Genomic DNA, 19157 nt, shown 5'->3' on the forward strand with positions numbered 1-19157 from the left:
TCAGGCTAACAGTCTCCTTTAAATTCTGTATTTCTACCTGCTTGGCTTTGATTGGGACAACTGACCTTCACAGATCACATTGGGAAGATTACTTATCATGCAGGTTTTACATTTAATTAAATGTCAGACACACTACTTTTGAGTAAATATTTCTTATGCATCAGGCTCAGAATTTACCCATTATCATTTAGAATTCCAGGGGAGACAATTTCTTTTTATCTTCTTTCTCTAACCTATATATCTTCCTGCATTCTGTCTTTAAAATATCCAGAGGGTAAATTAAATGCTCTATGCACCTTCCATGCACAGAAAAGGACTACCATTGGATTGTAAAGTTTATTTAAAGAAGCACTACTTCACTTTTCTTTGTACCAAAATCTCATTAAACTGACATGTCCTTTTTTCTACTTCCTTTCCTATCCTTGCTTATAAACAACATAGTTGCGTGTAATAGATTCCTTCTCTTCTACAGCTGGTTTCCTTTACCTGCCTGATTTAATATTGTACCTAGAGATGGTCAAAAATTTTCAACCAACTTTTTTTTCCCACCAACAAATGACCTTTCAAAAATGAATATTTTTCATGAAAAAAGTCAATATGGTCTGAATTTATTCATTTGTTGTGGAAAAACTTCATGCTTTTTTCCTTAAGTCATCACAGAAGTTTAACTAAATAGCTATCTTTTTGTTCTTCTTCTTCTTCTTCCATAAACCAGATAAACTAGCCAACCGTTTTGATTTTGAAAAGAACAAATTGATTTCACCCCCAAATAATGAAAAATGGCCATTTTGAGAACTTTGAAATGAAAACCAATCTAAAATTGTTCACAATAATATTTTTGACCAGCTCTAGTTGTAACAAACAGAGGTAGGCAAAACCATCTTGATAAAATGAGAACTGTCCTCAGACTTTGTCTTAGCCACCAAATAAACCAGCTATATATATTCAGATAAGTCATTCTCTCCCAGCTTCTCTGCCCTGTAGATAGCTGCTATGTGGAGCATGATGCTGCATTTCTCTTTATCTTATGCTGCTTATTGGGGAGAGTGCCCATGGCTCCTTCTCTGCACCTTAAAGTGCCTGCCGGCATAAGACAGTTTGACCATGCACAGGGATGGGCAGAATAACCCTGCAAGGGATCAAGAAAAGGTAGAGGGAAGAGTCTGTTGATGGGAAAAGAGGTCACAGAGTAGGAGAAAGGAGGGCATTTTAAGTGTGGGGAAAGCTTAGAAGGTCTGGAGGTTCAACTAAGGTTCACATTGACTTGGATAAGCAACCAAAAAATATTTGAAACTTACAAGTTAGTTGAGGGCTTGTCTAGACGAACAGTTAGCATGTGGCAAGCTGGGGTATAAATCTACAGTGCACTACCTGTCCATCTAGACCCTGCTACTGCACTTTAAAAGTTCTTTCCTAACAGGAGTAGGTCAAAGTGCACTCGATTCGTGGATGACCTGTACCATGGAATTACATATGGGTCCTGAGATGACTCAAGAGTCCGCTTCTGGAATTGCAAATACAAAAAGAGGCTGAAAATATTGGTTCAAATCCTCAAGGGAATTGGCTTTCATCATGCTCCTGCCCTTTGAATTTCCTCTTTCCAGGTGCAATTCCTAGCTGTGCAGAGGGCCATCACAAGGGTTACATACTACTTAAATTCCACTTATGCCCAGAATAGAGAATTAGATGGAAAATTACATCTTTGCTATAGAATTCTAGAGGAAGGGTAAACAAAAAAAATGGAGAAGGTATCATTTTCTATCAAATGCATATGTTTTAAAGTAACTCAATACAGCCCTATTGGTTTTGTCTCTATTAAACTCTTGCAAACTTTCACACAAGAGAAAGGGACACATTTACAAAGAGCCTCCTTAATGACATCTATAACATCTGTGAACACACCCTTCAGTTTATGTACAATTTTAACATTTTGTGCAAACATACTGAACCTCTGCCTTCACAAAATAAGTACCATGTTAATGTTCACAGTTGCCCAGCCTGCATGCAGAAATGGGACAGGAAATTGCACATGTGATAAAAGGGTTGGAACTTCTGCACAAATATTGTGAGCCTTGAGACTCTGGCAGACCAGGTGCCAGCTCCTGGCCTTAGGCCTCAACTTAACACAGCGAAAATGAGTCTGGCTCACCTGTGTGTCTGTATTGTTAAAATAAGTATTAGAGTCATAAAAATGTGTTTAGTGTTTAGACTTTATGAAATGCTTATAAGATGCTGCATGTATTAATCTCACATAACAACTGTACCCCATGTTATAGGTGATATTAAATGTTTACATTGTAATCCTCTGTAATTGTGTACGTCATCAAACAGAAAAGAAGCATTAAATAATATAAAATCCTGGCTTCTTATAGAAGGTGTTAGGTCCTGCCCACCAAGAAGACCCATGAAACCAAATGAACAAGTGTGGAACATCAAAGAACAAAGATTTTGTTAACTGCATTCCTTTTCCACACACAAACACACACCCGCCTCCATGAAGAGGAGAGATGCATGTGTACTCACACCATCAGTTTGAACTCTGGGGGGAAGGGAATAAAAATCCCTAATAAGAAGAAACTTTATCTCTATGTTGCTTAGACTTTGGAGAGGGGAAAGATTTCTAAGCATAAGCAAGGGATCCCCAGCTGCTTGGCCTGGGTTAGCCCTAAAGCACATCTAGAGCTTGCTTATTATAGAAGCTTCTATTACCTTTTGAAATTTAGAGTGGAACTCATTTGTGTTGTATACATGTTTACCTGCTTTAACCTTATAAATAACTCTTGTCCCTCCCCACTCTGAACTCTGGGGTACAGATGTGGGGACCCGCATGAAAGCCCACCTAAGCATATATTCTACCAGCTTAGGTTAAAACTTCCCCAAGGCACAAATTCCTTTCCTTATCCTTGGACGGTATTGCTGCCACCACCGTGATTTACACAAAAATTCAGGAAGGGTCACTTGGAGTCCCTGTTCTCCCAAAATATCCCCCCAAGTCCCTTCACCCCCTTTCCCGGGGAGGCTTGAGAATAATATATGAACCAATTGCCTTTAATGTAAGTACAAACCGGACCCTTTATCTTTAGGACACTAAAATCAATCAGGTTCTTAAAAGAAGAACTTTATTATAAAGAAAAAGTAAAAGAATCACACCGGCAAAATCAGGATGGAAGGTAACTTTACAGGGTAGTAAAAAGATTTAGAACACAGAGGACTCCCCTCTGGACTCAGTTTTACAGTTACAAAAAACAGGAATAAAACTACCTCTTAGCATAGGGAAAATTCACCAGCTGAAACAAAAGATAATCTAATGCATTTCCTTGCCTTACTTACAATTTTTGTAATCTTATATGAATCATTTTAGATCTGTTTTCAGGAGATGTTGTTCCTGCCTGGTCTCTTTCTCTGTCTGAAAGGGAACAACAAAGAGAGCCACAAACAAAATCGCCCCCTCCCCCGCCCTGATTTGAACATATGTTCATTCCTTATTGGTCTTTTTGCTCAGGTGCCAACCAGGTTATTTGAGCTTCTTAACCCCTTACAGGTAAAGATTCAGTACAGCTACCCAGGAGGGATTTTATGCTATCCTTATCTGTATGTATATGACAACTCTCTTATTTTCTTTTCCTAGTTAATAAATCTTTTGATAGTTTATTATAGGATTGGCTTTGGTGTGAGATCTAAGGTGCAACTCACAAGGGATAAGTGACTGGTCTATGGGACTGGAAGTAATTTGAATATTGCTGTGATCTTTGGTGTAAGGGACCATCTGTGACAAAGACAGCCTCACCTGGGTGGCAAGATAGATCAGAGTTCTCAAGGTGACTGTCTGTGACTCCATGGTTGGACTGCTATAGTGCCTAAGGAGTTTACACTTGATCCTTGGTTGGTGAAATCTAAGTATAGAACTTACAACCAATTTGGTGTGCCCTGCTTTATAACAGTCTGCCTTGAGTCTGATACTCATGCTTTTGAGCCACTGCAGGAGAGCTTGACAGGCATAATTATGAATGCCTTTACCAAGTCTGACCTACAGTCTCTCGGGGAGCCTAGCCATTTTTGACCATTTTGTAGCACCATGGTGGAAAGTAGTTTTAGGATGGTTTTAGTTTTAGTTGAAGGAACGTAATACAGTGGCTTTATGGATTTGGAGGGGGATGGGGAAAGCGACTCTCATGCATAAGGAATGGCATAGAAAAAAGCATGAAGGGTCTTGGGAAAAAATTGGACTAATGGGTAATGAAAGCTGGCATATCTGCAGAACTGCCGGGGAGCAGCCAATGGCTCATTAGCACATTGGACTTGGTAGGTAGTGCAGAGCTAAGCTCTCAAGGGTCTTAAAAGTAAAGAGCGGTATCATGTGTGTCAGTGATAGTATTCTCTTAGGTTTGTCAGGTAAGCAGGGTTAAGGGTTGTGAAGGGCAAACCATAAACATACAGACCATAAAACGTTTGGAAGTACAGGTTGAACAAACACCCCAAACACTGCAATTCTTAACTAAACTTCTTGAACCGCCAGAGTCTGCAAAACAGGGCAGGAAATCTCACAAGAGCCATCTCCGTTATGGGATTTCTAGTAGTTTCTGCTCCCAGTTTGGACAGGTGCAACCTGGTGGTTTAGGACATTCCTCCTGAGTCTGCCAGCTTATGGCAAGACACTTGATTAAGCAGACATTTAATTAGCAATCGTCCTTCCTCCAGCGGTGGGACATGTATGCCCATTATGATTATTACTGTACTAGGACAAAGTGTGGGACACACAGTAGGATAGGGGGCTAATTCTAAATCTGCTAGAGTGTTTTGCCATCAGCTGGAACACACAAGTATCTTCCGACCACCCGCATTCCCCTGTGTCCTTCGGACTTCCACTCAACAATGTTATTCTGGCTAGATAATAAGCAAACAATTACATGGAGAAGACTCCAGACGGAAGAATACATTTAACACCAGTTTAGGCCTTATAAGAGAGCTACTCTGCATTACTTTTCCATTTAAATTATGCCCCAAATCAGTATAGATCTGGGGAAAGTGTCCTTAATCTGGATTGACGTATCTTTCCAGTGTAAGGAGCACTGCAGTTTGATTGTTTTCCTCTACCTCATTTAAGGTATGTCTACATTGCAAGTGAAGGTGTGATTATGCCATAGGTAGTATAACTGTGTTAGGTTTATTCTAGCTAGCAAGTGTAATAATAGTGTGGATGTGGTGGTACGGGCAAGCAACTCAAGTACAAATCCCAACTGCCTGGCAGTCTTGTACTCGGGTGGCTTGAGCACAAGCTTATGGCACCACGTCTTCACTATGATTGTTACCCATGCTAGCTAGATTAAAGCCAGCACAGATATGCCTACCTGTGTTACTACCACATCTGCACTTGTCGTGTAGACATACCCTTAGAGTGCAAGTTTGCATCAAAAAACAGAATTGCTCTCCTTTGGGATGGTATCGCTCCTCAACAGTGAAAGCCTTTTCCTTTAAATACTGCATTTTATCAGTGAGCTGGGAGTTCAGTAATTCAGCAGAGAACAGAAAAGGAAAAATCTTCTAAAACAGATGAAAGCACAGAAAATATATGGATGGCAAAACAGCCCTTACAAAAGAAAAATGACACATGCTATTTCAAAGATACTAAGGGGTTTCAAGTAGATATTTACATTTGTTATCGATATTGTTGTCTTTTTAAAGAGACAAAAAAAGTTTCCCTGGCTCCTCCACTGTACAGATCACTGATTCCACCACTTTATGCATTGCCTTTTGTAAGTAGATATGAATGCAGCCCCATCTCTCTGGGAAACTTTCAGATAAACATAGGATTGATTATGCATTCAGGACCAATTAATGAATGTTTTTAAAGGCACAGGGACATTATCCTCTTGCCTGCTTTCACTGGCTATGTGTGTACATCACTCAGCCTTTTAGCTTTTAGTTCCTGTCTTTAATATAGTTCAAGTAACTTACCAGGTGAGTGAAAAAGGACTGTCCCACTGTACTCCTGCTCTCCCATGATCATCTGCTGCCCCTGTTCATCAATGAGCTGGACTGGGAGCTTGAAGGAGACTTTACTCCCAACACTCATACCTGATTTACCAGCATGTTTCAGCTCACACATCTTCTTTGTCCAAACGGAAGAATCAGAAGCAATAAATATGCATGCATACAGTTCCCCTGAGTTGCTTGGCTCTAGCATTTGGTCAGTAGACCATACAGCCTCTTAAAGAGCAGACAAAAAGCACCGGTTCTAGGTTAATTGGATTTCTGAGCACAGAAATTTGCAGTCCTTCTCACAGCTCCTTGGCCTTCACAGAGCATTTATTTGGCCATCAATTTGATGTCTGCAGTCTTCTTTTTGAAACTGCACTTCTGTGCTTGCAAGGTAAAGATGGTGTGGAAAAAACCCCTACTGCTTAGTGAAGAAATACAAAGTGGCTTGCTGATTTGGGTAATGCTCTGCTGAATGGCTTCTGCATGCTTTCTGATTAGAATGCAGCATAGGCCTCATTGCTGTCCTCTAGCCCATGATGTCACACTAAGGATTTTTTTTGAGTGGAGGATGGGCTTTAAAGTGTTCACGTTCTTTCAGCTTTTGTGTCAGACCTAGCAGGCCCTCTACTGGTTGCAATAATTGATTGTATTTTACTAGACATTTCCTCCACTGCATAGTACGTTGCAATTAACTGTTAAAATTGCTCTTTATCCCTGTACTCTACACCTTTTTGTGCAGTTGGCATTACTGCAGTTTTAGCTAAGATGTACACAAACGCAAACAGACAAATAAAATGGATAAGCAAAAAGCAGCAGATAACCAAAACCTTATTTTTCATCTTCTGTGGGACAAATTCAGCTCTCCATTATGCCCCATGTAATCCTATTAACTCAAATGCAACCACTCAGGGTGTAAATCACGAAAGGGTACTAGGCTTAATACAAGCTGTGAAGACAGCATTGATAGCCATAAAGACAAAAAAGGCAACGCTTGTTTCTCTCTGTTTAAGAAATATCACTTATAATGAATTGTTTATAACAAGGAGGAACAGAGAAATAGAACAAGAATTAGGGCTTGTCCGCATGTACAGCATTGCAGCTGCATCACTGTGGTGCTTTAGCTACTACACTGACCGGAGAGCTTCTCCCATCAGCCTAGTTAATCCACCTCCATGAGCAGCGGTAGCTATGTCAACAAGCTATGGGGGAAGCTCCCCCATCAATATAGCACTGTCTACACTGGGGATTAGGTCAGTATAACTATGTCGGTCAGGGGGGTGGATTTTTCACACCCCTGTGCGATACCCCAGAGCAACATAGTTATACCAATGTAAGTTTGTAGTGTAGACCTGGCCTTAGATACAGTACTTCTTTGGCACCATATATGTAATAAAATTACAGAGCTTCCAGGTTGAGGAGATTTAAAGCTGAAAAATTAGAGACACAAAGTTGGAGATTTCTCCCCCATCCGCTGAACAAACTCCTCTAAAGTGCAGGGTTGGAGAGATGCAAACATGATTTGCGTACATCTCTACATAAAATTAATTCATTACACACATTTTAAAGAATATGTTCCAGGTTTTTAAAGGTGAAGGGCTGTGCAGTGCCCTTGAGCCAGAACTATATCTGCAAAGTGAGCAACTGGCACCCGAATGGGAATACGAGGACTATCTTCCCACTTGTGCATGCATATATTGAATTTGCATGTAGTTGGCATAACTGTGTGCACAAATATAGATACACAAATGTATGCACAACTTGCAGATCTTCATGCAGTCTGGTTTTATACATTTAAAACATCTGAGTGGAAAGTGGAAGACAACTCATTAGCAACAGTGTATCAGAAACTGAGAGCTGGACGGTCAGGCCTAAAGGTTGGAGCAATGGCAGTCAAGTTTAGCGGTCAATGCAGGGCAGTCAAACTAGGAACTGGAGCCAGAGATCAGAGCCAGAAGTCAAGATCAGGATCAGAACAAGGCTAGCATTGGGCTGGAGCAGGACTGGGAACAAGGCTTGAGCCAGAATAGCCTAAGGCCTGTGGTCTGTCACCGCTAACAGGCAGAGGAGAGTTCCAAGCCATGAAATGATGGTGTTCAGACTGAGCGGCTGTGTCACCTGTGGGCCTTATATACCTGCCCTGAGAGGCACCAGTCCGACTTGTGGATTGGCTGGATCCTAGCACAGGAATGACTGGTCATCACATGTGGCTTAATCAAGCTCTAGTTCAGGGATAACTCATCCCCTCACACAGTACAGAAATGTGGACAGGACTGTTTTTCTTCCAGGCTTCCTTCCTGCTCAAATCCTCAATCAGTTTCTTAAGCTGCAGGATTTTTCCAAAGAATTCATGACCCCACATCATACACTTCAACTTTCAAACCTGCTAGTTTGAGAGACAAGCCACTGAAATGTGCAAATGTTCAAACTGTGGCACTCTTGTTTTTTGTCTCAGAACTGAGCGATTTATAATGGTTCTTTCACTGTATGAATTATGTAAACCATTTTAAACATGAGGCTGTAAAAATAAATTCCATCGTGTACAACCCTAAAGACTCCTGCACCTTTACATTCCCAGCACAGCCCTCTACCACTTGAGTAAAGGAATAGCTGTTACTCTCTCTGCAGACCAAACGCTAAAGGAGAAAGTGACACATAATTTTCCCATTGGATCCGTAATATTTCCAGTCTGCAGTAGAATGTTGGCAGTCAGGATTCCCGGATTCTGTTCTGTTCCTTTCTTTGAGCGTGGAGTGTGGTCCAGTGGTTAGTGCAGTGGTTGTCAGAAGGCTAACCAAGCTCACAGATACGGGGATGGTAGTGTGACAAGGTCAATGAGACTTGGGTTTGCCACATCAGAGAGCTGTTCTCAGCTCCACCTGAACTAACTTTATGCAACCTCTCACTTGAGTTATTCCTAAAATGGGGATAATGATACTTGTCTGTGTTCTGGAGTGTAAGGCCTCTCTCTATAATAAAGGCTGTAAAGAATACATACAGAAGCCAGTTGAGGTGAGACATGAACTCATGGTCTGGTCATCAGGCTCAGCATCCCTTGCCCAAGACAGAGAGAAACAGGGAGCATTCCACAAAATCCACTTCACTTTGATATCTCGCTTTGCCCCGCAGGAAAACCTCACTTCTAATTATGCAAGTGCCTGTTCTCCCTTACATGCCCATGTTTTATGTTGGCAGCTTTAAAATGTTTGCAGTGAAACTAGTTCGGCTGTTACTGACCCATCCTCTTGCCCTCATGCAAAAGCCCAAATGGCAAGTCATCATCGATTTTTTTTTTTAAGTAAAATCCCTGAATCCAAGACGTCTGAGGGAGAGATACCAAACATTGCATTAGCTGTGGCTCAATCTTTATTTGCAAGCAACTGAAGACAGCATTTCTTGACTTCATTTTTCCAGGTGTTTGCATGGGAGAAACTCCTCCATTGCTTGGTCTGGGCCACATTTTCGAAGAAACTTGCAGATGCATGCAACAGAACTTCTCCAAGCATGGGATCATAGATGACTGGTTCCTCCCCGTACTGGGGAGGAAGAAGCTAAAGGGGAGGACATGTGACCTTCCCACATGTCTCCTCCCCACCCCAGGGATGGGGGTGCCTCCGGCTCGCTAGGCTGCTGTCCCCGGAAACGGAGCCTGGGTGAGGAGCAGCCTGCCACTGCAGCCAGGTGCTCACCCAGGCAGCTGCTGCACTGCACCAGGCAGCAGTCCAGTGTGGTCAGAAGAGTCTCTGGCCCAGCCCCTTCTGCTGTGGTTCTGGCCCTGCCCCTCCTCTCCCTGCCTGAGCTGGCTGCTGGGGGGGGCACTTGACCCAGGATGCCCCCTCCGACATGTTGCCTCTGCATGGGATGGTGTTTCATGTTTTTATTTTCAGAGATAGCGCAGCCTAGATGCTGAAAATTACGCCATAGTTGCAAATGGCCAAGATGTGGGCATTCACACAGGTGTTTGTCTGAGGCACAGCACTGACATTTTACAAACGTGTGTCATTTAGCTGAACCATTCACCTCTCCTTCTTCTCCTGATCCCATCCACCCTGTGTCAATTGGAGCAAAGAGCAGCACTTCATCACCTTGCATTTGTACAATACAGTGGAATGCGGTCTTGTCAGTCAGCACCCAGGCACAAATGGAAGAAACCAGGGGATAGCAAGACCTTTTTGGTCATCTACCAGGTGGGCACTGGACAAATGTTGCAGGTTTGGAAATATACAGAAGATAAATGGGTTCAGTACAGTGTATTTTTTACCTAAAGTTTTCCATGTCCTTAAGCTTAAGATCCTCCTTTTTCAAGAAGACAGAGCTTGAAATGGCCACAGAGCAAAGACATGATGAATGTGCTTTTTGACCAATTTATTAAGATTTGCAGCAGGCATTGTATGCGTGGGTATGACATCCTGGGGCACAAGCCAGACCAATGAGTAGCTGAGTCACCCCTGCCTTGTAACCTGGGCTGCCTGCCCTTTATGGTGCCTTGCTGCTGTAGCCTCCAACCTGGACTGAGAATTGGTGCAGTTCAGTGTTGCCAGTTTCTGTCATAGCATATGTTAAAATAAAAAAAAATTCAAGGGGTGTAGACAGGGATTAAAGAGTGAGAACTGTGCCTGTGTGTGTGGGACGGAGTTGAGAAAAGAACAATTAAAACTTAGTAAGGTGTGTTGGAAAAGTTAAAAGCTGTAAAGAAAGACTTCTCTTTTTTGCAGCTTGTGAGCGTTGGTTTAATCTCTGCTGAAGAGTTCACTGCAGTTCAGGCTTGGCTTCCCATTCAAAGCCAGAGCACTGCAAAGATTTTAGCACGTCAGTAGAAATGCCCAAAAGCTGTTATTCACCCTCTCATATTTTTACTTTAGGTTAGGGGTGGGGGCAGGGGAAAAGGAAAAAGGGATTGGTGAAAAAACACTTCTTTTGTTGAGAAATTTCTGGAAGGAGAAAATACAGTTTTATTGTGGTGTGCTTTGAAATCAGATTTGTGGACTCTTCTCACTTCATGTATCATGATAGAGGGCCAAATCCTCTGCTGAATTCAGTGGAGTTAGTCCAGATTTACGTATGATTAATGGTCATTAGCTGACAAGTTGAAAACACCTGCAATATTCTAATTTTTTTCTCTTTCTGTTTCTCTGCAATGAGGTATATTGGTGTGCAGGTAGGGGAGACTGTGTGTGATACCCATAGAGGCAGAAAGTGCAATAGCTAGTGGGTGTGAAGGAGAGGACTGAGGGAGGCTTTGAGAGGAGAATGGGTGAGGGGCAGAAGGGTCTCTACCCATAAGAGCACACTCTATTCCAAAACCTGGCAATGAACCCAGGAGTTCTGAATTTCTATGTTCTCTGCCATTAGTAAATACCTGTGAAACTCAGAGCCAATCAGAGGGGGTGCCAGGAGTGCCATTTGGCCTGGGCCTCAAACTCAAAGGGGGCCTCAAGTTTAGACACTTGCATTGCGTATTTTTGTCAGTTTGTCTGCATCAGTGGCTTCAGGTGAACGCACCTTCAGCGTGTTGAAGCAGGTAAAGAACTATCATGTTCAACTATGGGACAAGAGCATTTGAATGGGCTCGCCATGCTTAATATCAATTGCATTTTTTTTAATTATGGCTAGGGCCTCAAAAGCTGGAAGTGGCCTGGGCCTTTCTGGACCTCTGAGAGGGCCTGGTGAAACTCACTAGCAGGTGTATGTCTCGTCTACCTCTAGTGCCTGATCGCATACGTAACCTCCTACAGCTAACAGTTACTTGGTTAGTCAAGCGGCACGCATCTGTGTGGTGGATCTAAATGTTCCAACCCTGCTGATCTAAATGTTCCAACCTTAACTGAGCCCCCTTGTGTGTGTGTGTATTATGATGCAGTCGTTAATTACATGTTTATATACTGTTTTTTCCCACAGGACCCTTACCTCATTCAGGGCACAGGATGCAGCTGTTCTGGGGATGATCCCGCCTCATTTGTTGTAGAAGTTGGAAGGTGTGTAGTGAATGAGGCAAGGATTGCAGTAAGAGAAGGGACAATCTCATAGTTAAGGCAATTCATTACTGCCCTGGAGAACTGGATTCTCTGTTTACCAGAGAGTTCCTATGAGAGGCTGGGCGAGTCACTTAAATCCAACTTTTCACAGGTGGTCACTAATTTGTGTGTTCCTCATTTTCTGAATGCTAAATTTGAGTCCATTGGGTCTGATTTGCAGAAGTGCTGAGCACTCACAGCTGCTACTGAAATCAATGGGAGCTGTGCTTTGAACATATAAAGTGCTATCATATATTAAATACTCTGAAAAATCAGGTCCTAGGTGCCTCAAATTGGACACTCCAAATTAGTGGAATATTTTATCTTGATCTCTGTGCTTCAGTTCTCACCTGTAAAATGGGGATAATAATAGCCCTTCATCTCACAGGGTGTTGTGAAAATTGATTCATTAATGTTTGTGAATCATTCTGATACTATAGTGATGAATGCCATAGAAAATCCCATGAAGAAGTTGATAATTCTGTCTTCAGAGCAGATTTTGAATAGTGTGCAGTAAATAAGGCCTGGGGTCATGCACTGAACAATGAGTAAACGCAATATTGAATAGCTCATTCAGTTAGTGCATAGGAAGAATGGTACTGAATGAGGCAGGGGTATTGTAAGAAAAAAGCATGTGAACATGAAATTATAGACTTACAAGGGGGGCAAACTGAAAGTGCAGAAAGGGGCCTTAATTCTAGCATTTTCTCACTTTTAAGAGCTTAACTTCAAAACCTAAATAATGTTCTTTTAACGTAATTTTCTGTGTGTATTATATATGTTCAATACTAAGGGTGGGGTTTTCAAAAGGGTGCAACATTGGCCTAATTCTGCTTCAATTTGAAACCATTGGCCTTTGATGTCAATGGGAACAGATTTAGGCCTATGCTTCGACCTTTTGAAAATCCTACCTTATAAAGCACTTCAGCGATTAGACTATAACCAGTCTCTCACTTTTTTTTTTCATGAGCCTATTATTTAGCAGCACAGATTTTAAAGGGATTTCCTGATAATTAGGTAAAACTTGATCTTGCCCACTGTTGTATTTCTGTAGGGTCTTCAATATAAAACTAGTGCATTGGAGGTGCACAGTATCCTCTGTGTGGCAGTTAGAAGCAGCCTCCAAACTGTGTAATTATAATTTTTGCTCTTTAAACTTATTTTAATTAAAGCAAATATTTTTCTTTACTACAAAGACTATAAGGGACCAGGGGACAGGCAGGCTGGCCTAGCCATCATAGCTAGGCTGGTGTCCACAAGTCCAGGACAGTCACGAGGCAGTAGCCAGCAAGCAAAAATAAGAGTAACCACTAGAGCCAGAATCAATAACCAAGAGTCAGAATCAGGCCAGGCTGGAATCAGGTGGCAAAAGTCAAGCAAGGATCAGACAGTAGAGATCAGAAGCAAGGTGAAATCTGGCATCACAGCAAGGTAAACACCTATATGACTGCCCAGACAACTTCCTGGGCCACTCTCCAGGGTTAAATAGTATACCTGGCCAATCAGAGGGCTGCAGGGTGCTGCCACTCTAGATCTTGTGGGTGGTACTTCCTGCAGTGCCTAATCCTCACAGTGCTGCCTTGAGGTAGTTCTGCATAGCCTTCCTGTGGTGATGTAGGAGTATCAGCTACTATCACAGACTCCCCAAACCCAAGCCTTCTAGTCCCAAGGTTTCTTACACCGAGGCTCAGTCTCTCTGTACTTTTTAATTTCCATCAGTCCTGTAAAATTATCCTTAGTTCAGTGGGATTTCACAGTGATTATTAAATGCAAATCAATTAACACACACTTATACCCACAAAAAACTTGGGGGAGATAAGCATTTGGCTACCTAAGTAGCGTGCAGGGTCTGATCTGGTAGGCACCCTCTGAGCATATCTACTGAATCAGGTTCCATTCGAACTCAAGCTGGAGGAGGAAAAGGAGGTGGTGTGGTGCCCAGCTTAAAACTTTTATCCTACTGGTTAGGGCACCCACCTGGGAGGTCCAGGCCCCTGCTCTAATCACTGTTTCATTATTTATCCACAGTGCAACAGCTTCAACAGGAATGACTGAAAAAAGCCCAAATCAGAATATCCCATAGCTGAGTGGTTACCACGCATCTTCTGAAAGGTGGGAGACCCATGTTCAAATCCTTTCTCCCCTTCTGCTTGAAAAGGGACTTGAACATGAGCCTTCCACATCCCCAGTAACTGCTCTAACCACTGGGCTAAGAGTTATAAGGTAGCCACCACCTCCTCCTATGGCCACTTTGTGTAAAGCAAGAAATGCCTTTGGTGCGTAAGTTACCTGACTCCAGGCAGCTGGTTCATAGGCGCCGGCTTCCTCTGCGCCTAGGGGGTGCTCAAGCCCCATCCCCACCCGACCCCTTTCCCCAAGCCTGCACCCTCTTCCCGCCCTTGATCCATCCCACACCCTCCCCACCCTACCCCTTCTCCCAAATCCCCACCCATAACCCACTTCTTCCCACCCCACCCCACCTCTTCCCACCCAGTTCCAACCCCTCCCCTGAGTGTGCCCCGTCCCCGCTCCTCCCCCTTCTTCCCAGCGCCTCCTGCACACCGCAAAACCACTGATCCTAGCGGGTAGGAGGCACTGGGAGGGAGGGGGAAAAGTTGATCAGTGGGGCTGCCAGTGAGCGGGAGGTGCTGGGGGGAGGAAGCTGGCTGCCAGTGGGTGCTAAGCAACCGCTATTTTTATTTTTGTGGTTGCTCGAGCCCTGGAGCACCCACGGAGTCGGCACCTATGGGCTGGTTCTTGTTCAAGGATTGCTAAGCCTATCTAGGTAACTATGTATCTCTGAGAGAGGGGAAGAGCTTAGCATATAACTGTCTGGTTGGCATCTCTACTGGCTACTGTAGGCAGCTTCACACCTAGCATGCTGGCTTTTGTAGATTGCATTCTAAGGAACCTATCTTCCTCCATTCATTGTATAGGGAATTTAGGCACCTAACTCAGCATTGAGGATCACAGTGTTGTTCCTGTGTTTTTCTAGGCTCCTTAAGTTAGGTGTTGTGACACTCAGCATTGCAGTGCTTAAGTCCCTTTGGGGATCCCACCGCAAGTGCTGAAGCTTTGCTGTCCCCATCCGGTCACATGCAGAGAGAGATAATTCCTTCTCCTCTTTCAATCTGCTTTAACTGCGGAAGCCCCAGTTCGTCAAAGCACCTAAGCATATACTTAAATCCATCCCTAATCAGTGAAACACCTTCACATGTTCTCAAGTCCCATGGTGCAGCTCGGAGATTCAGAGCCTATTCGTTTCCAAAGTCCGTGTCATTGAATTTAAATCCTGCAACAAGTGGGATGTGACTCTCCTGAAACCATTGGACATAAAACTCACATAATAGCAAAACTGGATATAAATCCAAGTTATAAAAACCATTATATGATAAGTAGTTTGACGTTGTCACAGTTCTACTGTTAAAGGATTCTTCTGTTGCCAAGTCATATTATGCTACAGTGCATACATTTCTTGTCTATCATTTTATTTAATGATGGTGCCAAAGAGTGCTGAAACAATATTTCAGCTCCTCTATGGCTACTGTGTCAAAATTATCTTCACTGTGGTGAATATTGTTGTGGAAAAATGTCCCTCTTTTACTTGTGCTACATTCACAGCAGACATTTAGATTATAATTCTGTAAAGTATGAATCAGGACTGAGTGCAGGTTGCTCAGGAGTTAGAAAGTAGAAAAATAATATCCGTACTTTTGTGAGACTGGGGGCGGAGGGGTCTAGGTGAATAAATAAAAGCCAGTTGCCTCCAGTATCACCCTCTCTTGGCTTTTTAATCAGGTTTTCTAGCAGTGGTAGTAATTCTGACTCCAAAGGCTCAGCTCTAGATAATCACTTTATACTTACTAACTACGTGGTGTTAATTAATTGACCCTCTCTAAGTCTGGTGGGATTATTTTTATTGTTTGCTTTCAATCTGAAAATTTCATTCCATCAGTAAATTTTGCTAATTGTAAGTGTGCTACCAGACAGTGTTTGGAAGGGAGGGAAAAATCAAGTATATAGAAAGAGGTATTAAAAAGACAATTCCCCAGGCTGACTGGCAGCCTTCACTGCCATGCAGCTGAGACAGTGAGGACTGGGAGTCACAGCAGCAGGGCTGTGCTGACAAATTTTGAAACAATTTCTGCCTCAATCAATGATGCATGTCATTTTCCCCTGGTTGAAATGTACTCTGCACAAATAGGTCTGCACCATACTCTTTTCTTCACATGAAAAGAACAGCCAGATCCATACTTTTTCCCCAGGTCTCCCCTGGCAGTTGGGGAGAATAGCAAACATGCCTGTGACACAGCAGGTGCCTAAGTAAGCCGCAACTGACTCAGTCCCAGGCTCTGAGAAGGCAGAGAATTCTAAGAAGGGGTGTGGTCCTTAGCATTACTGGGGAGAGTGGCTTGGGATTATGTCCCTGTCTACTCTTCACCACTGCACGCTGCTGGAACAGAAGAAATGGAGCAGGCCTTCTGCTCTTCTGAGCCACCTAGGTCATCTGCACTCTTTGGAAAGTGCAGTAAAAAGATGCGGCTATGTCAGGTAACTCACCCTCCATAATCACTGGAAAACGCAATTGGTAAGTGGATTTAGCCAGCACCTGATAGGATGCTCTCATTGCATTTCCAGATTTCAAGAGTGAACCAGAGACTGGATAGACCCTTTAACTTAATTTTTTAAAGGAAAATCACCAATTCCATGCCTGTCAGAATGACCCATCCTCCCTATGTATGAGCAGTTGTTGTTGTCACATGAGAAATATGGCAAATGTATACTCTGGGATTTGCAAAGCACTCAGCAAAGTGGTTGTTTAGTTCTATACAAACCCTATGGGATTCCACAAACTACACCACAGGAACACAGCAAGTTTTGGCTATGCTAAATGTAGTTATAAGTCATGCAACTGAGTTTAGATAATGAAAGCAAGCTAGAGAGTTTGTTTATTTTTTAAACATTCCAGAGAAAATAACACAAAATACAATCAACAATAAACATTTTCTACAAATGTAGCTATGCATATCAGGTGAAAGAAAATTCTTTTTTCAAGATAGCAGGCTAGTGTGCCAGACAGCACCATATGCTGTTGTCAAAACACATAGCCCCCTTGTGTTGAAAACTATTTTCTATATAGTAGAAAGAATAAGAACTTGGTCACAAGTGGTCCTATTAAGTCTGAAGCCTGCCTGATCATCACCCTTAGCCTGCTGTACTGTGGGCATGATTCTTTGCAGAATTAGTCACTCAAGAAGTTTGTAAGCACAGCTCAGAACTGATATCTGAAGGTTAGGGCCCTACCAAATTCACGGTCATGAAAAGCGCACCACAGACTGTGAAATCTGGTCTCCCACCGTGAAATCTGGTCTTTTGTGTGCTTTTACCCTAAACTATACAGATTTCACAGAGGAGACCAGCGTTTTTCAAATTGGGGGTTCTGACCCAAAAGGGAGTTACAGGGGAGTCACAAGGTTATTTAGGGGGGGCTGCAGTATTGCCACCCTTACTTCTGCACTGCCTTCAGAGCTGGGTGGCTGGAGAGTGGTGGCTGGTAGCGGGACTCATTTAAAAAATGGAGGGGTTTTTTTTGAGCTTTCAGTTTTCAAATGAAAAAACAAAACTTTACCAAGATTTTTTTTTTCTTAACAAGCACTACTCAAGTGTTTATTGTTGGTGTAACTCCTTCGACTTCAGCATAATTATGCCTGCTTTAGGCCTTAGGCCTGCATTCAAGTACACTTTGCTGAATTTCTCCTCCCCACCAATCCCCAGCAAAACCCCATCTGAATCAGTTGGGCTCCACATGGGTCTATGTGCATGGATTCAGTTGCAGAACTGAGACTGTTAGTTTGATCAGAATCAGGCTCATAAATGCTTCTTTCTAAAGGCTGCCCCATGCAATGTTCCAGTGAGCAGTATGATGAAAAATCTCCTCTGTATAATGAATTAACACTTATTCCCCTTCAAAAATTTAGCACTCAACCTGACAAAAGCCAGAAGTGGAAGGAAGAGGATCCAAGCCAGCTGTGTATATAAACTGTAACATCCCTGGGAATCTGGAAGTTATCTGTAAATAGATCTTGTTCACTTATAATGTGGTTAATATCGATGATGTTTCATCAGCTGCACATCATATTTGATCTTACTTTAAAATGTTCAGGACATTTTATGATTTAACAACCACACAATATACCCGGCATTTTGTTAGAGACTATTTATGATTGAGTAGACAAATCATAAAGTCTCCTCCTCTTGCAGTACAGCCAGGGTTTTATTCAGAAGGGAAATTTTGCCAGCTCCATAGGGCCCAGATAATTTTACGATTTTCAGAGATTTATTTCTTTACTCTGAAGCTACCCATTTTTAACCTTGCGTACCTTGCATGTGTAATGGTAAGTATTTCACTGATACAGAGGGTATGTATGGATTTAAATACAGTATATAATTATGTCAGAGTATAATTTATATTATCCTTAGGGCCCTATCCCATAAATCCTTACACAATTGATTAATTTTACTCATGTGATTAGGCCTTTGGATTTACTAAGAAGAATGCTCACAAGAGTAAAATGACTGGTGAGGTTTGCTAACCCTCCATCAGGCAAAATATTTGTTTATGAACCCAGGCCTGAAAGGAAGAGGAAGGTATGATGTTCATGAGAACACCCTATACCCCCATGTTCATCTTTATAAAGTGATTGTGTGGTATCCAATGCAAAGTGTGTCATGTTGGGTGTCTTCGGAAGGTTCATGATACACTGAGCATTTTTGTTATAGTAATTGTTGTTACAGTAGTGTTATAGTAATGTTATAGGTTGTAATTTCATGTATATAGTTATGAGGCTGAAAATGTGTCCTCATGGCTTAAAATGGGCCCAGGCAAAACTCTCCAGGAACAGAGGGGCAGTTCACACTTCATCAGGACATGTATGGGACAAACCCAGCTCAGCCTCACAGGAACAAAGGACACTGGCCTAGGCAACAACAAAAGGATCTGTTGGACTCTCGAGTGAGTCCTTTTGTCAGTTTGGGACTACAATGAGGTAATGCTCACCTGACCCTGAATGGGGGAGGGCAAAGCAAAGAGGGAAGAAAGAACATGATAATAGGGAGAGACGTTTGCCATGCTCTTTCTCTCTCTTCCACCTACATCTATAGACACCA

The 19157-nt window shown here is 42.6% G+C and overlaps 1 protein-coding gene across 1 annotated transcript in view; it reads right to left on the reverse strand.

Moving 5' to 3' along the window:
- LOC141981408 (uncharacterized) overlaps window positions 1-6474 on the reverse strand; it is a 99212-nt gene extending 92738 nt beyond the window's left edge. Inside the window, exon 1 of the mRNA XM_074943081.1 lies at window positions 5956-6474. Within this exon, the coding sequence (XP_074799182.1) occupies window positions 5956-6184 (229 nt within the window). The 5' untranslated portion in view covers window positions 6185-6474. The remainder of the gene's footprint in view (window positions 1-5955) is intronic.
- Window positions 6475-19157: the final 12683 nt, after the last annotated feature.

Source organism: Natator depressus, chromosome 2 (assembly GCF_965152275.1).
Source record: "Natator depressus isolate rNatDep1 chromosome 2, rNatDep2.hap1, whole genome shotgun sequence".
In the NCBI taxonomy this organism is placed as follows: Eukaryota; Metazoa; Chordata; order Testudines; family Cheloniidae; genus Natator; species Natator depressus.